The sequence below is a fragment of the Netta rufina genome (genome assembly GCF_964035555.1).
Source record: "Netta rufina genome assembly, chromosome: 17".
Taxonomy (NCBI): Eukaryota; Metazoa; Chordata; class Aves; order Anseriformes; family Anatidae; genus Netta; species Netta rufina.
This window is the reverse complement of record NC_140141.1, coordinates 786,465-800,966: the sequence shown is the minus strand read 5'-3', so window position 1 is coordinate 800,966 and position 14,502 is coordinate 786,465. Positions and strand designations below refer to the sequence as shown.

Here is a 14,502-nt window from a genome sequence, read left to right as displayed (position 1 = left end):
CCCAAAAAAAAATCTTCGCTTTTCAGCGGATCCGTAAACCCACCACCAAGTTTCCCCAGCAGCCCAGGGCCAAACGCGAGCGGCGTCCCAAGCAGCAGCAGAGGCGAACGACTCGCTGAGCAACTCCAGCCCCGGTGCATCTTAATTAATTGGGCTTTAACAGCCGCTTTTTATTACCGCCAATAGCCGCGGGCACAACGGTCCCTGCGGCGGCTTCCCCGGGTACCGTAGCCCCGGGACCCCCACCGCAGCCGAGCTGAACCCCGTCCCGTGTTCCCCCCCCCATCCCCTCTCCATCCCCAGGGCCTGATCCTACCCCTGCCAGCCACGGAGCAGGTTTAAGGCTCCCGTTCCGCGAGCATAAATGTTATCCCCGGGGAAGGGGGGAGGGATAAAATTAAAAAACAAAAACAACAACAACAACAACAAAACAGCAGAGTTTTCGGGAAAATTAAAGGGGGGGGGGGGGAAGAGGAAGAGAGGGGAAATAAAATAAAAAAGTGGAGGTTTCGGGAGCCGCGCGGGGTTACCTTGGCACAGGAGCAGCAGCGGCGCCAGGAGCAGCGCGGGGCCCCGGGAGAGCATCCTCTTTGTTCCATGCCCAGCAGTGGGCATGGTGCTACTGCTCTTCGGAGCGGGGCGGCTGGCGCCGGAGGGGGGGGGGCCGGGGGTGTCGCGGCGGAGCCCGGAACCACTCCCCCCTCTGCTGCCCTCGGCCGGGAGCCCCGTGGAGGTGCCGGGGCTGGAGAGAGGGGGGTCCGGGGATGATGGGGGTGGGGGGGCCATGCGGGGACACCCCTCGCTCACGGTCGCCCCCGCAGCATGGCAGCCACCGCACCCCCGCCCCGATCCCGCTGCCCGGGGGGCGGGCGCGGGGCTGTGCGGCTCAGCCTGGAGGGGGTTGGCTTTTGGGGGAGGGGGAATAGGTTTTTGGGGAGGGAAGGGGGGGGCAGGAGGGGGGGGCTCCGGTGAGGCCGTCCCGAGCCCCCCCCCAGAAGTTTCTCCCCGCTCCCCCCGGCGGGTGCCCTGACCCGGGGCGCTGCAGCAGACTCGGGGGGGTCTCGGCCGCCCCACTCCCGGCTCGGAGTGGCGGCGGCGAGGTGCGGAGCGGAGCGCAGGGAAGAGCGCGGCTCCCCCCTCGCGGCCGCGGCCGTCACTGCGCGGAGCCGCCGGGCTGGCGGCGGGGGGTGCGCAGGTGGGAGCGGAGGGGGCAGGGTGCTCGGGGGGGGGGGCAGCTGTGTGCGAGGGACGTGCAAAGGGCCGTACAGAGCACGTTGCAAAGGGGCGGGCAAAAGGTTTTGCAAAGAGCTGTGCAAAGCATGTTGCAAAGAGGTGTGCAAAGTACCATGCAAAGCATGTTGCGAGGGCGTGCAAAGCCCCGTGCAAAGGGGGTTGCAAAGAGCCGTGCAAAGGGATGTGCATGCAAGATTGCAAAGAAGTCTTGCAAAGGGAGTTGAATAATATGTTGTAAAGGGCTTTGCAAAGAGCTGTGAAAAGCATGTTGCAAAGGACTTTTCAAAGGGGGTTGCACAGGAGGGTGCAAGTTCCAGCTGAATATGAGAGGGCACTTCTTTACTGTGAGGGTGGCAAAGCACTGGAACAGGTTGCCCAGACAGGTTGTGGAGTCTCCTCTGGAGATACTCAAAACCCGCCTGGGTCCCATCCTGCACACCGTGCTCTGGGTGATCCTGCTCGGCAGGGAGTTAGACTGGGTCATGTCCAGGGGTCCCTTCCAACCTCGGCCATGCTGTGAGTTGGCAAAGGCCATCCTAAAGGGCATGCAGCAGAAACAAAGGGGTGTACACAGGGCTGTGCAGGGCTGCAGCAGCAGGAGCTTTGCTCAGACACTGCCCTGCAGCAGCACAGACACTGGTGTACTGTGTTTCCACACCTCAGCCCCGATTGCCCTGAGTGGCACTTGAAGTACAAAGCCAAACACTGCTCGTCTTCCCTAGACCTCTCCCACTGAATACAAAAATAAACCGCTGCCAGAACCAGTGTTTCAGTGAAAAGTAAACCCAGCTCTTTAAGAGCTGGGAGTTGTTACTGTGATCACAATAGAAACAGCTAGGTAAAAAGGAGGGAATAACTTAAAAAAAAATATCCCCTTGGGTTCTTCCAGTTCTGCAAACATGTCTCTGAGTTTGATTTTTCCCCTCCCTGCATAAACAAGCTTTTATGTAGTACTTGCTCTAATCTTGTTTGCCTCCATAACCACTCCTATGAATGTCATAAAAAATTTAAGTTGAATATTTTAGCGCTCCACACAAATGGCAATGTGAACAAATGCTCACCTCTCGTGCAGGAAAGTGAAAAACTGCACCCTGCACCCCTGGGCAGCCCCAGCTCGGTCTGGAGGAACTGGGCCCCTGTGGGTTTGGGGGGATGGGGCTAGAGCAAACCCAAAGATTTGATTTCCTCAGTGTAAAACCAGTCTAATGACAAACAAACAAACAAACAAACAAACAAACAAAAAAACCCACTAATAATCAAGATTGTCTTGCTGTCTCCTCTTGGCACTGTTGGGCACCATGGGGGTGCCTTTGCAGGAAGTGTGCAAGGGGTGTAAAAAGGGTGTGCAAGGGATGTCCCAGAGCCAGCCACAAGGTTTCCCCCCTGCTCCCTTGCATGCCTGGGATCAGGGGTGCCAGGCCCGGGGGAGCCACCAGCACCCAGGCCTAGCTGCATTGCTGAGCACGTCTTAAATATGATTTTATAGCCTGCATTTGAAAGAAAATCCAAAGTGAGAAATTTTGCAAACTGGGAAAGTGCTGACAAGGAGTGGATCCTGCTTACAGTGCCCAACAGCAGCCCGGAGCCTGCCAGGGCCACAATCTGGGGCTTGCACAGGCAGATCTCCAAATAACAATTTTCCTAAGGGAGGTTTTCTGTGAAGTTATGCTAGTAGGATGTTGATGCCCTTAGTTTGGGCCGGATTTTGCCCACAGAGGCAACCTGTGGTACAATAGACTTGAGAGACTTTGCAGCATTACAGGAAGCTGTTGTTTGTAACATCACTCAGATGTCAGAAGAGGGAAGATTTCAGGAGCGCCCCTAAGTAAGCAGTGAGGATGAGAATTTTAAAGATGTCTCGATGTATGAGGAGGCAAAAGCCCATCTGGGAGATAAGGAGAGGTAAGGATCTGATTCTCGCAGGTCTGAACTGTGCCGCAGCAAGGGGAGCAAAATCACACCAGGGCTGGATCAGCAGCATGGGGTGCTCGTCCCAGCTCTTCCTCCACTGTCACCCTATAATGATCCCTAAATGATATTTCGGAGCCCTAAATGATATTTCAGAGCCCTGGGGGTACAATGCTGCCTTTTAAAACTCCCCAGAGCTCCACATTGCCATGCTCCCCTGCAGACGAGCTCATCAGATCAGCATTTACAGCACAAGCCTGCCAGACCTGAAAACAGTTCAGTAAGTCAAAACAACAAGAGTGACACATTAAATTTGTCCTAAAGTTGCTGTTTGGGGGGTGACTAAAGCAACTCTTGAAACCAGGTCAAACTCCACAAACAGGTTTGGCTGGAGGAAAAAATGGTAATGTCTGAATATTTGTGGTGCTTTCGAAGGGAAATGTTTTGGCTTTGGATGTTGAGTGGTGTTTGTAAATCAACTTTAGCTGTTTGAGTACAAGGGAGGAGATAAAGAGAGTAAAATATTGTCATCCCAGCTGGAGAAGCCAGGACCCACAGCACACCTTGAAATTGCAGCGGCTGCATTCCCCAAGGTGTCAGTGCCTCTGTAACGTGAAATTCTGCTAGTGTACCTGGAAAAGGCACCAAACATGGGGCCCATCAGCTGCATGGTGTGGGCACCACAACCTGCTGTGAAACCATCACTTCCTGGACCTACTTTGCAGATTTTTATGCTCTATCTAGACCAGGCAAGCCTACAAGACATTGCAATCCCATTATTTAGGGCTCCTTTTAAGAAAACCCAGGCTCTGAACCACTTGCACCACAGTCTTGCGATGCTGCATAGCCAGCATGAGGCAGTAGGGAGCATGGCTCCCTGTGGCGGAGCACGTGCGGGGGTTATGAGGTGATGAATTGCCCTAATTTCTGTTCCCTCTGTTATATATGGAGTGGCAGCGTATGATCCTGAAACATGGGACCAAACTGATGTCAAGGTGTGGGATTCTGCAACTAAAAACGACAAGGTTGCAGTGGGATTCCTTGGCACCTGGCGAGCAATCTCTGAGGCCTTAAAGAGCTGTGTGAGACCACAGTCAGAAATGCGTGGTTTGCCAGACAGTGAGGGAGCTGCGGGCTCGTCCACTGATCCTTCTGCTACACCATCGGCCCCTGCACTGCTACTGCCATCAAAAGCCTTTGCTGTTATGCCCCCTGCTGACCTGGACGTGCCTTTTGACCCAGGCCTATTGGCCTTGAAAACGAGATGGATATGCTTTTCTTCGATCTGGGAAGAACGCGATACATAAGGCCCAAAGACCGAGTTGCTTGACAACTTAAAGTGAGACATATTGTTCAAAAGGAATGGAAAATGGAGACTGTTAAGTCATGGAACTTAAAGGATTGTTTGTTACCTTTTCTGATTGTACATATGTATAGGTGTACTCAAGTTTATTAAGTCATGGAATTCAAAGGATTGTTTGTTACCTTTCCTGATTGTACGTATGTATAGGCATACTTGCATTTAGTATGTAAAGCAATGTATATAGAATACATGTATTTAGAATGTTTGATGTTCATGTGTGCATGTTGGTGGAGGGTAGATTCCCCACACACCCAGCGCTGTTTACTTGCCTTTTATACCTTTTATAAGTATAAATATTACTAGATTCAGATTGAGTTGAGGCTTCATTTATAACACCCCTTCTACCTGTATTTAATTAAATTGGCTTGAGACAGGGCTGAATAGGAGATTGACTGATTTCTCTCTGTGTAATTGAAAAAAACTGTGTGGTGGGGTGTGGTGCTGGGCAGAAATAAGGTGGCTGGCATTGCAGGCAGGTGGGGGCCCTGACTGCAGGGAGAGACGGCAAGGGGCAAGATGAGAGTAAGCCCCTAAAAGCCAGGGTTTTGCTCACCTGCTGCTGCTAGACAGGGACCCAGCTCAGCACAAAGCAGAAAAAAACAGCCTGCAACCCTCCCTTCCTATGCTTGCCAACCAAAAGGACTAAATTCCTGTTCAGCTGCTGCAAGCAGAAGAGCTGGAGCTTCCGAGAGCTGGTGCCACTGCCAGGGTGGGAAGGAGGAGAAAAGAAGCAAAAGGAGTTAACCTTGGATGACACCCACTGCTTCTCCCATCAGGAAGGCATTTTGCAGGGCACCAACACAGCTCCCCAGAACAGCAGCCCTGGCTCCTGGATTTGGGGCAGAAGGGGCAGTTTTGAGAAAGGCCCGATCCAGCTCCCATTTCTCGAAGCACACACCTCAAATGGGGCTCACTGCTGTCAGGGCACATGGGTGGCTGTGCAGTTCGTGCTGATATGGGCTTGCAGCGCACTTCTTCAGGCAGTGTACACTTTCCTGAGCACATGATCTCTTCTGTGAAAGCTGGCTTAATATCTTCAGGAAAACAACAGAAGCCCTAGGCCTCTTAGAAATTCATATCATAAAGCATCCTTTGATTATTCTTTCTTTATTTTTCCTAATTGCTGGTCATAAAACCCATTTTTAAGGAAATAAATGTGTACAGAAAAAATCAGTTGTGTGCCACAGAGATGCTATTTGCATAATTACGAGGAGCCTGATTTTTATCTCTTAGCTTTGCCAAAATACAGAGAAATGATCTTCTCCCATGTCACAGATGAATCATTTTGTGATGTCCCTGAACCAATCAAAACACCCAGCCCCTTAATTCTGGTGAAACCAGGGTCTGAGGCACATTCACCTGATAGCTTTTATTTACCACTTGGGTGCATGGCCAGTTTTGGCCATGCACCCAAGCTGTGTTTGGGCACACAGCTGGGCACTGAGTTTTCCCTGCTTCTGTCTGTCTGTCCTTCACCACTGAAATTGCTGGGGAATCCCAAATCTTTTTTCTTGCTGCAAAGCATCACAGACACTTGCCTCCTCTCAAAGCAGAGCTGCTCACTTCAGCTGGCTTCACAGCAGCCAGAGCAGCTGGGGGGTTAATGAGCACCTTGATCCCATCCAGCTGTTCTTTTTACACAGCTTCATCATTACTAAGAATTAACTTTGCAACATGAATATGCCATGCCATCACCCACAATCCTCAGTGCCATCTGGACCAGCTTCTCCCTCACCTGCTGGAGGCCATGGGGAGATGCTCAGAGGTGTAAGAAGAGGAGACAGCTGCAGCTGGACGGGCTTCAACGGCGGCCAGATTTGCAGAGTGGCCTTTGCACCGCTCCTGCAGTTGTCATGCATGAAGCAAAGCAGCGATGCGTAAAAGCATGGGGATGGGGCAGGACACAGCCACAGCTGGAGGAGCCACCCCAGGGCAGCTCCAAGCAGCTGGAACTGGGAGTTACATGGAAAACAAAGCCAGTCCCCAACACTGAGCATTTGCTAGAGGTCACTGCCAGGAAAGTTCTCGGTAACTATCACAGCAAAATTGTTAAAAACCAGAGTCTTCACACGTCAGAAATTTATATACACAAAGGATCCACCCAGATTTGTTCTCTTCCATTCACCCATCCCCAGTGATGCTAAAGAACCACTCAAGGTCATCAGGGGGCTGTTTCAAAGGCTGCCTGGGGCATAGCAGCATCGCCAGCTGCCTGCCTGCAGCTGGCATTTGTTTGTGTTCATATCCACACCGAGGAGTCTGCACCAAGAATATTTTTACTGTAAGCAGCCAGCCCACCGCTCATCTTGCAGCGTGGCTCAGGGGGGCTGCAAACAGGAGCAATGCAGAGCCCTAAATAAAAGGCAGGGAGATGGACCCACCCTGCTGCTGGCACTGTGTCCCTACCCCAGGCCATTGTCTGTATAAAAAAAAGGATTTTTTTCTCAGCACAAGTGCCAGGCAGGCTGCATCTAGTACCTGGATCTTTAGAAATTCAGGTCTGCCTCTCTAATGAAAAGGAGTCTTTTGCCCCCAGGAGCACTACAAAAATTAATGGATATTACAGCTGTAACTACTTGAATCAAATGCAAACCCATGTGTTACATGGCCCTTTTGCAATTTTAGCAGCTTATTACAGGTCTGTTTACATCTGCCCCTTCCTGATCTAAGCCCAGCAAGAATGAAGTTAATATAAAGTGAGCAAAGTAAAGTAGGAGCAGGGATGCTCTGAATAAGACTTGCCCCAGCACACGGGGCATCCCAATGCCCAATGGAGAGACAAAGCCCAGCAAGGACCAGGGGACCCAAGGGGACAAACCCAGCCCCAGCACCCGTCCCCTCAAGCTTGGTAGCACTGGCGCTGCACGGGCAGCAGATGTCACACTGCACAGCAGAGGTGCTGCAGAGGTGCCCCTATGCATTTTGGAGCATGAAGGAGGATTGAAAAGCACCCTCAGGCTTAATAAAAGCACATTTCTGCAGGAGCCCCAGATGTAGGCGTTAACATGCAGCTTAATGAACGTGCCACGCATTGCTTTTGGTAGTAGCTGAAGGGCTGCCACAGCTGCCTGCGGCGTGAAAGGCAGAGTTGTGAAGTTGCTCCTGCTCTGTGCTATCGGCATCTTCCAGCTATCCCCGCTCAGTGAGCGGAGCAGATTGCTGACGCCATCCGCACCCTGTCTGGCAAACACCACTAATTAGAGACGGCACCGAGCTACGTTGCCATGTTGGAGGTACTGTGGAGCCAAAAACCAGCCAGCTGCAGCAGGCGAGTCGTCCTCCAAGCAGAGTGAAGCACTCACCTCTCTCTTCCTACATGCAGCAGGGCCCTGGGCACAAATGTTATGAGTTTGCATTTACAGACCACCTGTAATCCATCTGGGGGGCAGTGATGGGTCTTACAAGGAAGGGTTGATGGTTTTGAGCACATCCCCAGCTCCCCACCAGCTCCATACTTGCAGCACGGCTGGGTTTTGTGAGTTACTTACAGGTAGTTGTGGTCTTCAGGTGTAATATTTTATTGTGTTTTCATCAGTCAAATGCAGGACGGAATCCCAGAGAAATCAAGGTCCGAGGCTGAGTCCTGTTAATGCCACGGCTTCAGTTTGCTCAGGAGCAGCGGCTGAGTTTCTCATCACTGTGGTTTAGTTATGATGCGCATGGTGTGCGGGTGGAGTTGTTCACACCAAATAATTCTTCCTGCTTCTGTGAGCGATCACAGCAAATCCACCAGCCCTTACAAGACAAGAGCTTCCACTAAGCAGCTACGTAACAGGAGCAGGTCTGAGAGCTGTTTGGCAAAAGGCAAGGGAGGCAAACAAAGCTTTGGGTTACCCTAAAATCTCAGAAAAAAAAAAGAAAAAAAAAAAAAAACACACCATGAAGGGCTGGATGCCTCCAGACTCCTATCCCCCAGCTGAGCAGCTCAAACACCTGATGTTGAGACAGCTGCAGCAGGGCCAAATAGGCACTGCCACAGGTGATGGGAGTTTAACCCATGCCCAGCTGCCCACCACAGCCCAGCACCACATCCCCAGCCCCATGTATTTTTTCAGGGTGTCATAAAGCTTTTTTTTTTTTTTTTTTTTTTTTTTTTAAATTCAGAAGAGATAGAGATGTGAGGCCAGAGGCAGCCTCCCTCCTGTCCCTCCTGGCCACTCTAGCAGCATATTTAATTTTGCAGGACAAGGGCTTGGACAGGGTCGGCTGGCCCGGCCCAGCTGCAGGTGCTGCCATGCTCAGCCAGGGCAGCCCCGGTGCTCAGGCTGTGCCGATCCAGGCTCCCAAGCACAAAGCAATTGATTTTTGTTTCTACTTTAACAAATGAGCAGGGAAATGTCCACTACTTAGATCAGGAGATGCTCTGAATATTTATATCATCGTTCACCAATTGAAAAAAGAAAAAGTGCCATAAACGCACATATTTGGTGACCCCATTTGAGTGGCTCATCACGATTAGATCAAGCTAATTGCCAGTCTTGTATTTCATTTGGCAACTTGTTAAGCTAATTGAACAAAATAAAACTAATGAACAGTTATAATGAAGTTTATAATTAGACCATTGGAAAAACTGTGTGAGAATATTTAAGGCATAATGAATGTTTAGGAGGTATGGGGGAACAGGAGCTTTCAGCGACTGATGCCTCTCCTACTGAAATGTTTCTTCCTAGGATTAGAAATACTAGGTGTGTCATCTGCTCCCAAATTATGCCAACGCAGCTTATTAATTACATTAATGCCCTTAATGTGTGTGTGTGGCATTTATAGTGATCCTAAATTCAGACTTTAGCCTATTAGCAAAGCAGCTCAGACTTGGACATAGCTCTTCTCAACTCGGCCTTTGTGATACAAACCAGATCTCTGTTGAGACAGGTTTATAATGCTAGAAGTGGAAAACAGGCTTGTGGTATGGATGGAGGAGTTCATGAAATCCTGACAAGCTAATGTATCATTTCAATACAGAACTGCATTTCCAGGTCAGGAGCCAGGGAGACAGAAAGCAGGAATAACAGAAAGAGCAACGCTCTCTCTGTGATTAAAGCTACTTTTTTTTTTTTAAATAAAGTTGTTTTCCTCACACTCATTTTATATATAGATTTGAATAAACCCGTTCCAGCTTCCTCTCACCCCCTACCACTGAAGCAAAGAAAATTAAATACCATGTTAAGACACAGACAGTGACCTTTACGAGTTTCAATTTACAGGGTCAAGCAGGCACCCACTGAAACCTAATCGAATTGTCACATCATACTCCACATAGTTTAAAAAGTTATTTTCTTCCAGTTTGTACATGAACATAATTATTTCATATGTAACTCAGCAGGAACCAAGCCTAGAAGATATCAGAGAATAAAGGCAGAAACTCTAAAACTTAGGAGGAAATACATTCTACCTTTTCTCTTAGATGTTTGGGCATTTTCGGGACTGTTCACGCTCTGAGGGCTGGAGCTGGTTTTCAGTACAAGCCTGTGGTGCTAAGTGCTATATACACAGGGCAGGAGAAAAACCACATCATGGAGGCAGACCAAGGGGCAGGGGATGAGAGACTTGTCAGCAGAGAGATGAAATGCTGCTGCATTGGTCACGCTCAGTGCCTGTAAAACTGTAACCCCAGCAAACACTGTCTTCCTCCCATTTACAGAGCTGCTTTGCTTTTCCAAAGGTCAGGGCAACAAACTAATTCAGGAAAAGTTTTCTTTTTCTGAGCTATGGAATCTTCAGTTCCCCACTGCCCAACTTTAATTCCAGCTGCATTAGGAGAAAATCTCCATTCTTGCAGAAGTGTCTCAATATCTTTATGCCATCAGATACAGCCATCATCTTCTTGGTCTCGTTACCATTTTCACCAGGGAACAGTAGCATCCTGGACCTGTGGGACTTTGTGGCTGTGCTTGCTGCCCTCTGCACTTCATCACCTGGCCACCAGGCTTTGCTCCGGGTCTTTGCACCCACTGCACAGACAGGGGGATTGCTGCCTGTGACCACCGCTGTTGCTTTCCTTACGCCAGCACCTGGAAGCCCCACGTTGCTTTGAGGGACTGGCTGCCTCACCATGTGTTTGTGAGCACATCATGCAATGTGAACCAGTGGAGGGATGATGCCTGTGTTGCCAGCCCCCTTTAAAGCCAGGGCAGGGGTTGCTCTGTGGCACACAGAGGACAGCGATGCTTTGCCTAAGTCCCAGCAGCCAGGGCCCACCAGCACAGCCCAGCCCAGGCTTCACAGCATAGGGTGCAGCACACAGCACCAGGGCCAAGTGTAGAATTAGAACAAATCCCTCTGTGTGCCTTCCTTGTTAGGCAAAGTGCCCAGATAAAAGCAACAGGGCCTTTTTCTCCCCCTGCCCCAACGGAGCTGGTAATCCAATTCACACCAGTGGAGTTCAGTGACATGTTTCACTAACACATTTACTGGGGACAGAGGACAGCAGCCTGACATGTCCATCCCTCCCAGCCCGCTGACAGTCACAAGGGCCCCGATGTGCTAAAAGCTCCTGCACAGCTGCATGCCTGGGTTTGTGTGAGCCTGTGTGGGTCTGGGCTTGTCCCTCCCTAAATTCCACCTCCTCCCTCTTCTACCACCACAGTTCAGGGAACAGGCATAAACCCTAAAACAAAGCATGAAATAGGCCCCACCATTCCAGATAACCAGGTCCATTTAAAGCCTTGCTCGGCATTTGCATTTTAAGAACAAATCCTGTACAAGAATCTCCCTCCGTGCTTTATATGCTTGCATTTAATTCATGAAGTGTCATGTATCTAGCATATTTTATTATACATGAGAATGAGGCAAATTAAAATTCTCAGTTGCATATCACAGTTGCACGCTCAGGGCCACCTCCTTAGGCCCCATCAAGGCACAGAAGTCACACCTGTTTCAAACTCAGCTTACCTTTAAACCAAGTTAGTTAAACTAGCACAAACTCTCACTTATTTTTCCTTAGGCAATTTATTTCAATTTAGCTTTAATCTCTTTGTCTCTAACAGCAGCTGAAGAGAAATGCATCTGGTTTAAAGGAAAAGTGCTCTGCCGCAGACATTAATTATGGATGAGCTCTCCAGGCCTAGCTGCACTGCTGAAGCACCTGTGTGAGGCTTGGCCCAACTTCTCCACCCTTTCTCCACAACCAACTGCACCAGGAAAGTCTGACCAGTTTAAAAGTGACACCAAAGGAAGTAAATATAACTCTGCATGTCACTGAGCTCCTAAAAATCACATTTTCCTGGTGAAAAAGATGGGTTGCAGGCCCAGGCAGGGTTCGTGAGAGGTGTAACAGCTTTGTGAACACAACATGACTTCTCTGGCTCCTCTACATGAGCCCAAGATAAAACTCTGCTTTTTAGTGAGAGGAATACAAAATGAAGGGTCTTGACAGAAATTACGCTATTTGATAGGACCCTATAGCTCTCTTCCCCACTGAAATTCAGGTAAATTTATCTTTTAAATGAGACTAGGTTTTGTGTACAGCTTCCAAAATGTATTTATTTGAAGTACCAAAGCCAAACCAAACAAGAATCTCCTCAGAATGGGCATTCAACTATAGGCTCTTGAACATCACTGCATGCAATGACTTCAGAGTGAAGAACAACACTGTGACCTTCTTCTACTTCAGCCTCACTTGCTCCTGCCCCAGACACACATATCCTCATCTGTCTACTCAAACCTTCACAGCAGTGCCAAGTTCAGCTCTCCTTTTGTGTTGTTTTTCCTGTTCAGCTTATAGCTCGTTCTCATGAAACAGAGCCATCCTTGAAAGGATGGTGTTCAAGCCATTCTTTCCCATAATACCACATCCAGGGCCTAGGATAACAATGTAATACAGTCAAACCCTGCTTCTAATGGCATCCAACCATACAAGAGTCCTCCTGAGAAAACTCAGGCTGTAGATCAATAGCCTAGATACAGTAGGCTGTCTTTATAAAACTAAAATCAGAATATGCTGAGGAATATACCCACCAGTGGGATTGTTACCCTACAATTAATTCTTCCTTTAAATCACTATAACACAAAAAAGGGAACAGCATTGAAAAAGAGAATTTCTTTGAACAGAATCCTTGTTAGTGATATGAACTTCTACATGTATTATTCAATATGCTATTGTAAACTAACAATCCTGGAGATGTTTTTTCTAAGGGGCCTTGTCATTTTGGCTGGGATCTCAGGCTGAATGCTGATAAGCCTCTTGAACTTTGCAAAACCACTTGTCAAAAGTAGTAGGATGAGAATTCTTCAGGGTCTTCTAATTAAGAAACACAAGGTCCAATTAAGCCCTTGATAATGTGCTACTTAACCTGGTTAAACAATGGCATGCCAAAGACTTCCCCACCCCCACCAACACACCAATCCCCTGAATTCAATCAGTTGTTTGGAAGAATTTCTCTGGCCATCAGAAGCAATGAGGAGAAATTGTGTGGACAGCTGCAGCCTGCTACATTAATACTTTGGGATGTCTTATTGTTCTGCAACTAAAATTGTTCTGAGGCACTCTTTGACTCACTAATAGCATTTCAGAGACTGTTTCCCCCTCCTCTTCTTACCAGATTCACTCCTACTTTGCACACAAATCACATAGAGCAAGATGCTCAAACCAATGTTGATTATCTCATTATTTGAATCTAAAAAGGCCCCTAATTCCCAGCAAGGCAAATATGTGCTCTCATCAGCTCCAAGCTGCCATACTGGACTATGGCCATGCTTCACAGCAACTCATCCCCTAGCTTTACTTCTGATAGAATACAATGTATGATATTTAGTTTCCTCTTTCTGCAAAAGATGCAGAAGAAAACTAAGTTGCATCTTGTTGCTGTCTGAGACCTGCTTATTTAAGAACTAAAAATATCCTCCTCTTGAAGGAAGAAAGATGAACCAAGAATTTGGATTTATGATCTCAGCTCTGTAGGACACAAGATCCAGACAGACACACACCTCAGGAAATCAGTAACGAGATAAAAGGTTTAAATGGGGAAATTGCTCAATGCAGAGCTGCTGACAAAGATAACCTATGGAAAGACCAATGCCTTTGGATGATCTGAAGTGTCTCTCATCAGCCTCAAAGGTGCACAGAGGTTAAATGCTCAACATGACCCACTTGAAGAAAGTGCAGAAACAGAAATGAATTCTAAATGCTTCCTCTAAATTAACGTCCAGTCCACGCTCTGCCCCAAGCACACACACATAGGGCACTTTCAGACACCAGCTGACAAGCACCTTTCCCTCTCCTGCACTGTGCTCCACCACCAGCCTGTGATGTGGGGATGAGCACTCCCAAAACAGCTTCTACAAAGACTCACTGGGACACAGTTACCTGGACACGTTCTCCCTGCAGGAATATTCCCTACAGAAACAAATTTTACCAATAAAACTCTACAGTTTTATCTCAAAAACAAGCTGTTACTCTTTACTAATGTATTTTAAATATTACTTTAACACCCTTTTACCTGTGTGACTGGCTGCTCTGCCTTGTAAATGATATTCTTTTAAATATGCATGCATTAAACTGAAAGACAATAATGGCCCCAGGGAAGTTGTGTTCCATTAGGCAATTACCTATATCTTTAAAATCATTGAATAAGTAATTCACACAACCAATTTCCTTGCACATAACAATAAACAATTTTATCAGATATATCCTGCTTGGGCTGTTGCATACCAGCCTATTTCAGTTATTTGAGAACCACTACTAACCGGGGAAATTAATTGAAACCATAAGGTAGTGGAAGGGGAAAGTACCTGCTCTAAGAGGAGCTGACAAAAGCACATTTCTAAAAGGGAGATGATAGAACTGTCTCTCCCTGTGACTCAAGGGCAAATGGGCCGATTCCATCACATAATTCTAGTGAGTTGCTCTCAAATTTGCAGGGGACTGAGTGAGAGAAGTACCTAGCCTGTTGTACCGCTGCTCTGAACTTGCTTGCTGTTGAGTATTTTTGTCAGAGGGTTACACTTACAGCACTCTGCAGAACAAGCTCTATTTGCGTGCCACACATGCCACTAAAATC

The 14,502-nt window shown here is 48.2% G+C and overlaps 1 protein-coding gene across 1 annotated transcript in view; it reads right to left on the bottom strand.

Moving 5' to 3' along the window:
• Positions 1-615, bottom strand: part of TMEM132B (transmembrane protein 132B) — a gene marked incomplete at both ends in the record, with an annotated part of 250,739 nt that extends 250,124 nt beyond the window's left edge. Inside the window, one exon of the mRNA XM_084297142.1 lies at positions 531-615. Within this exon, the coding sequence (XP_084153268.1) occupies positions 531-615 (85 nt within the window). The remainder of the gene's footprint in view (positions 1-530) is intronic.
• Between the last annotated feature and the right edge of the window lie 13,887 nt (positions 616-14,502).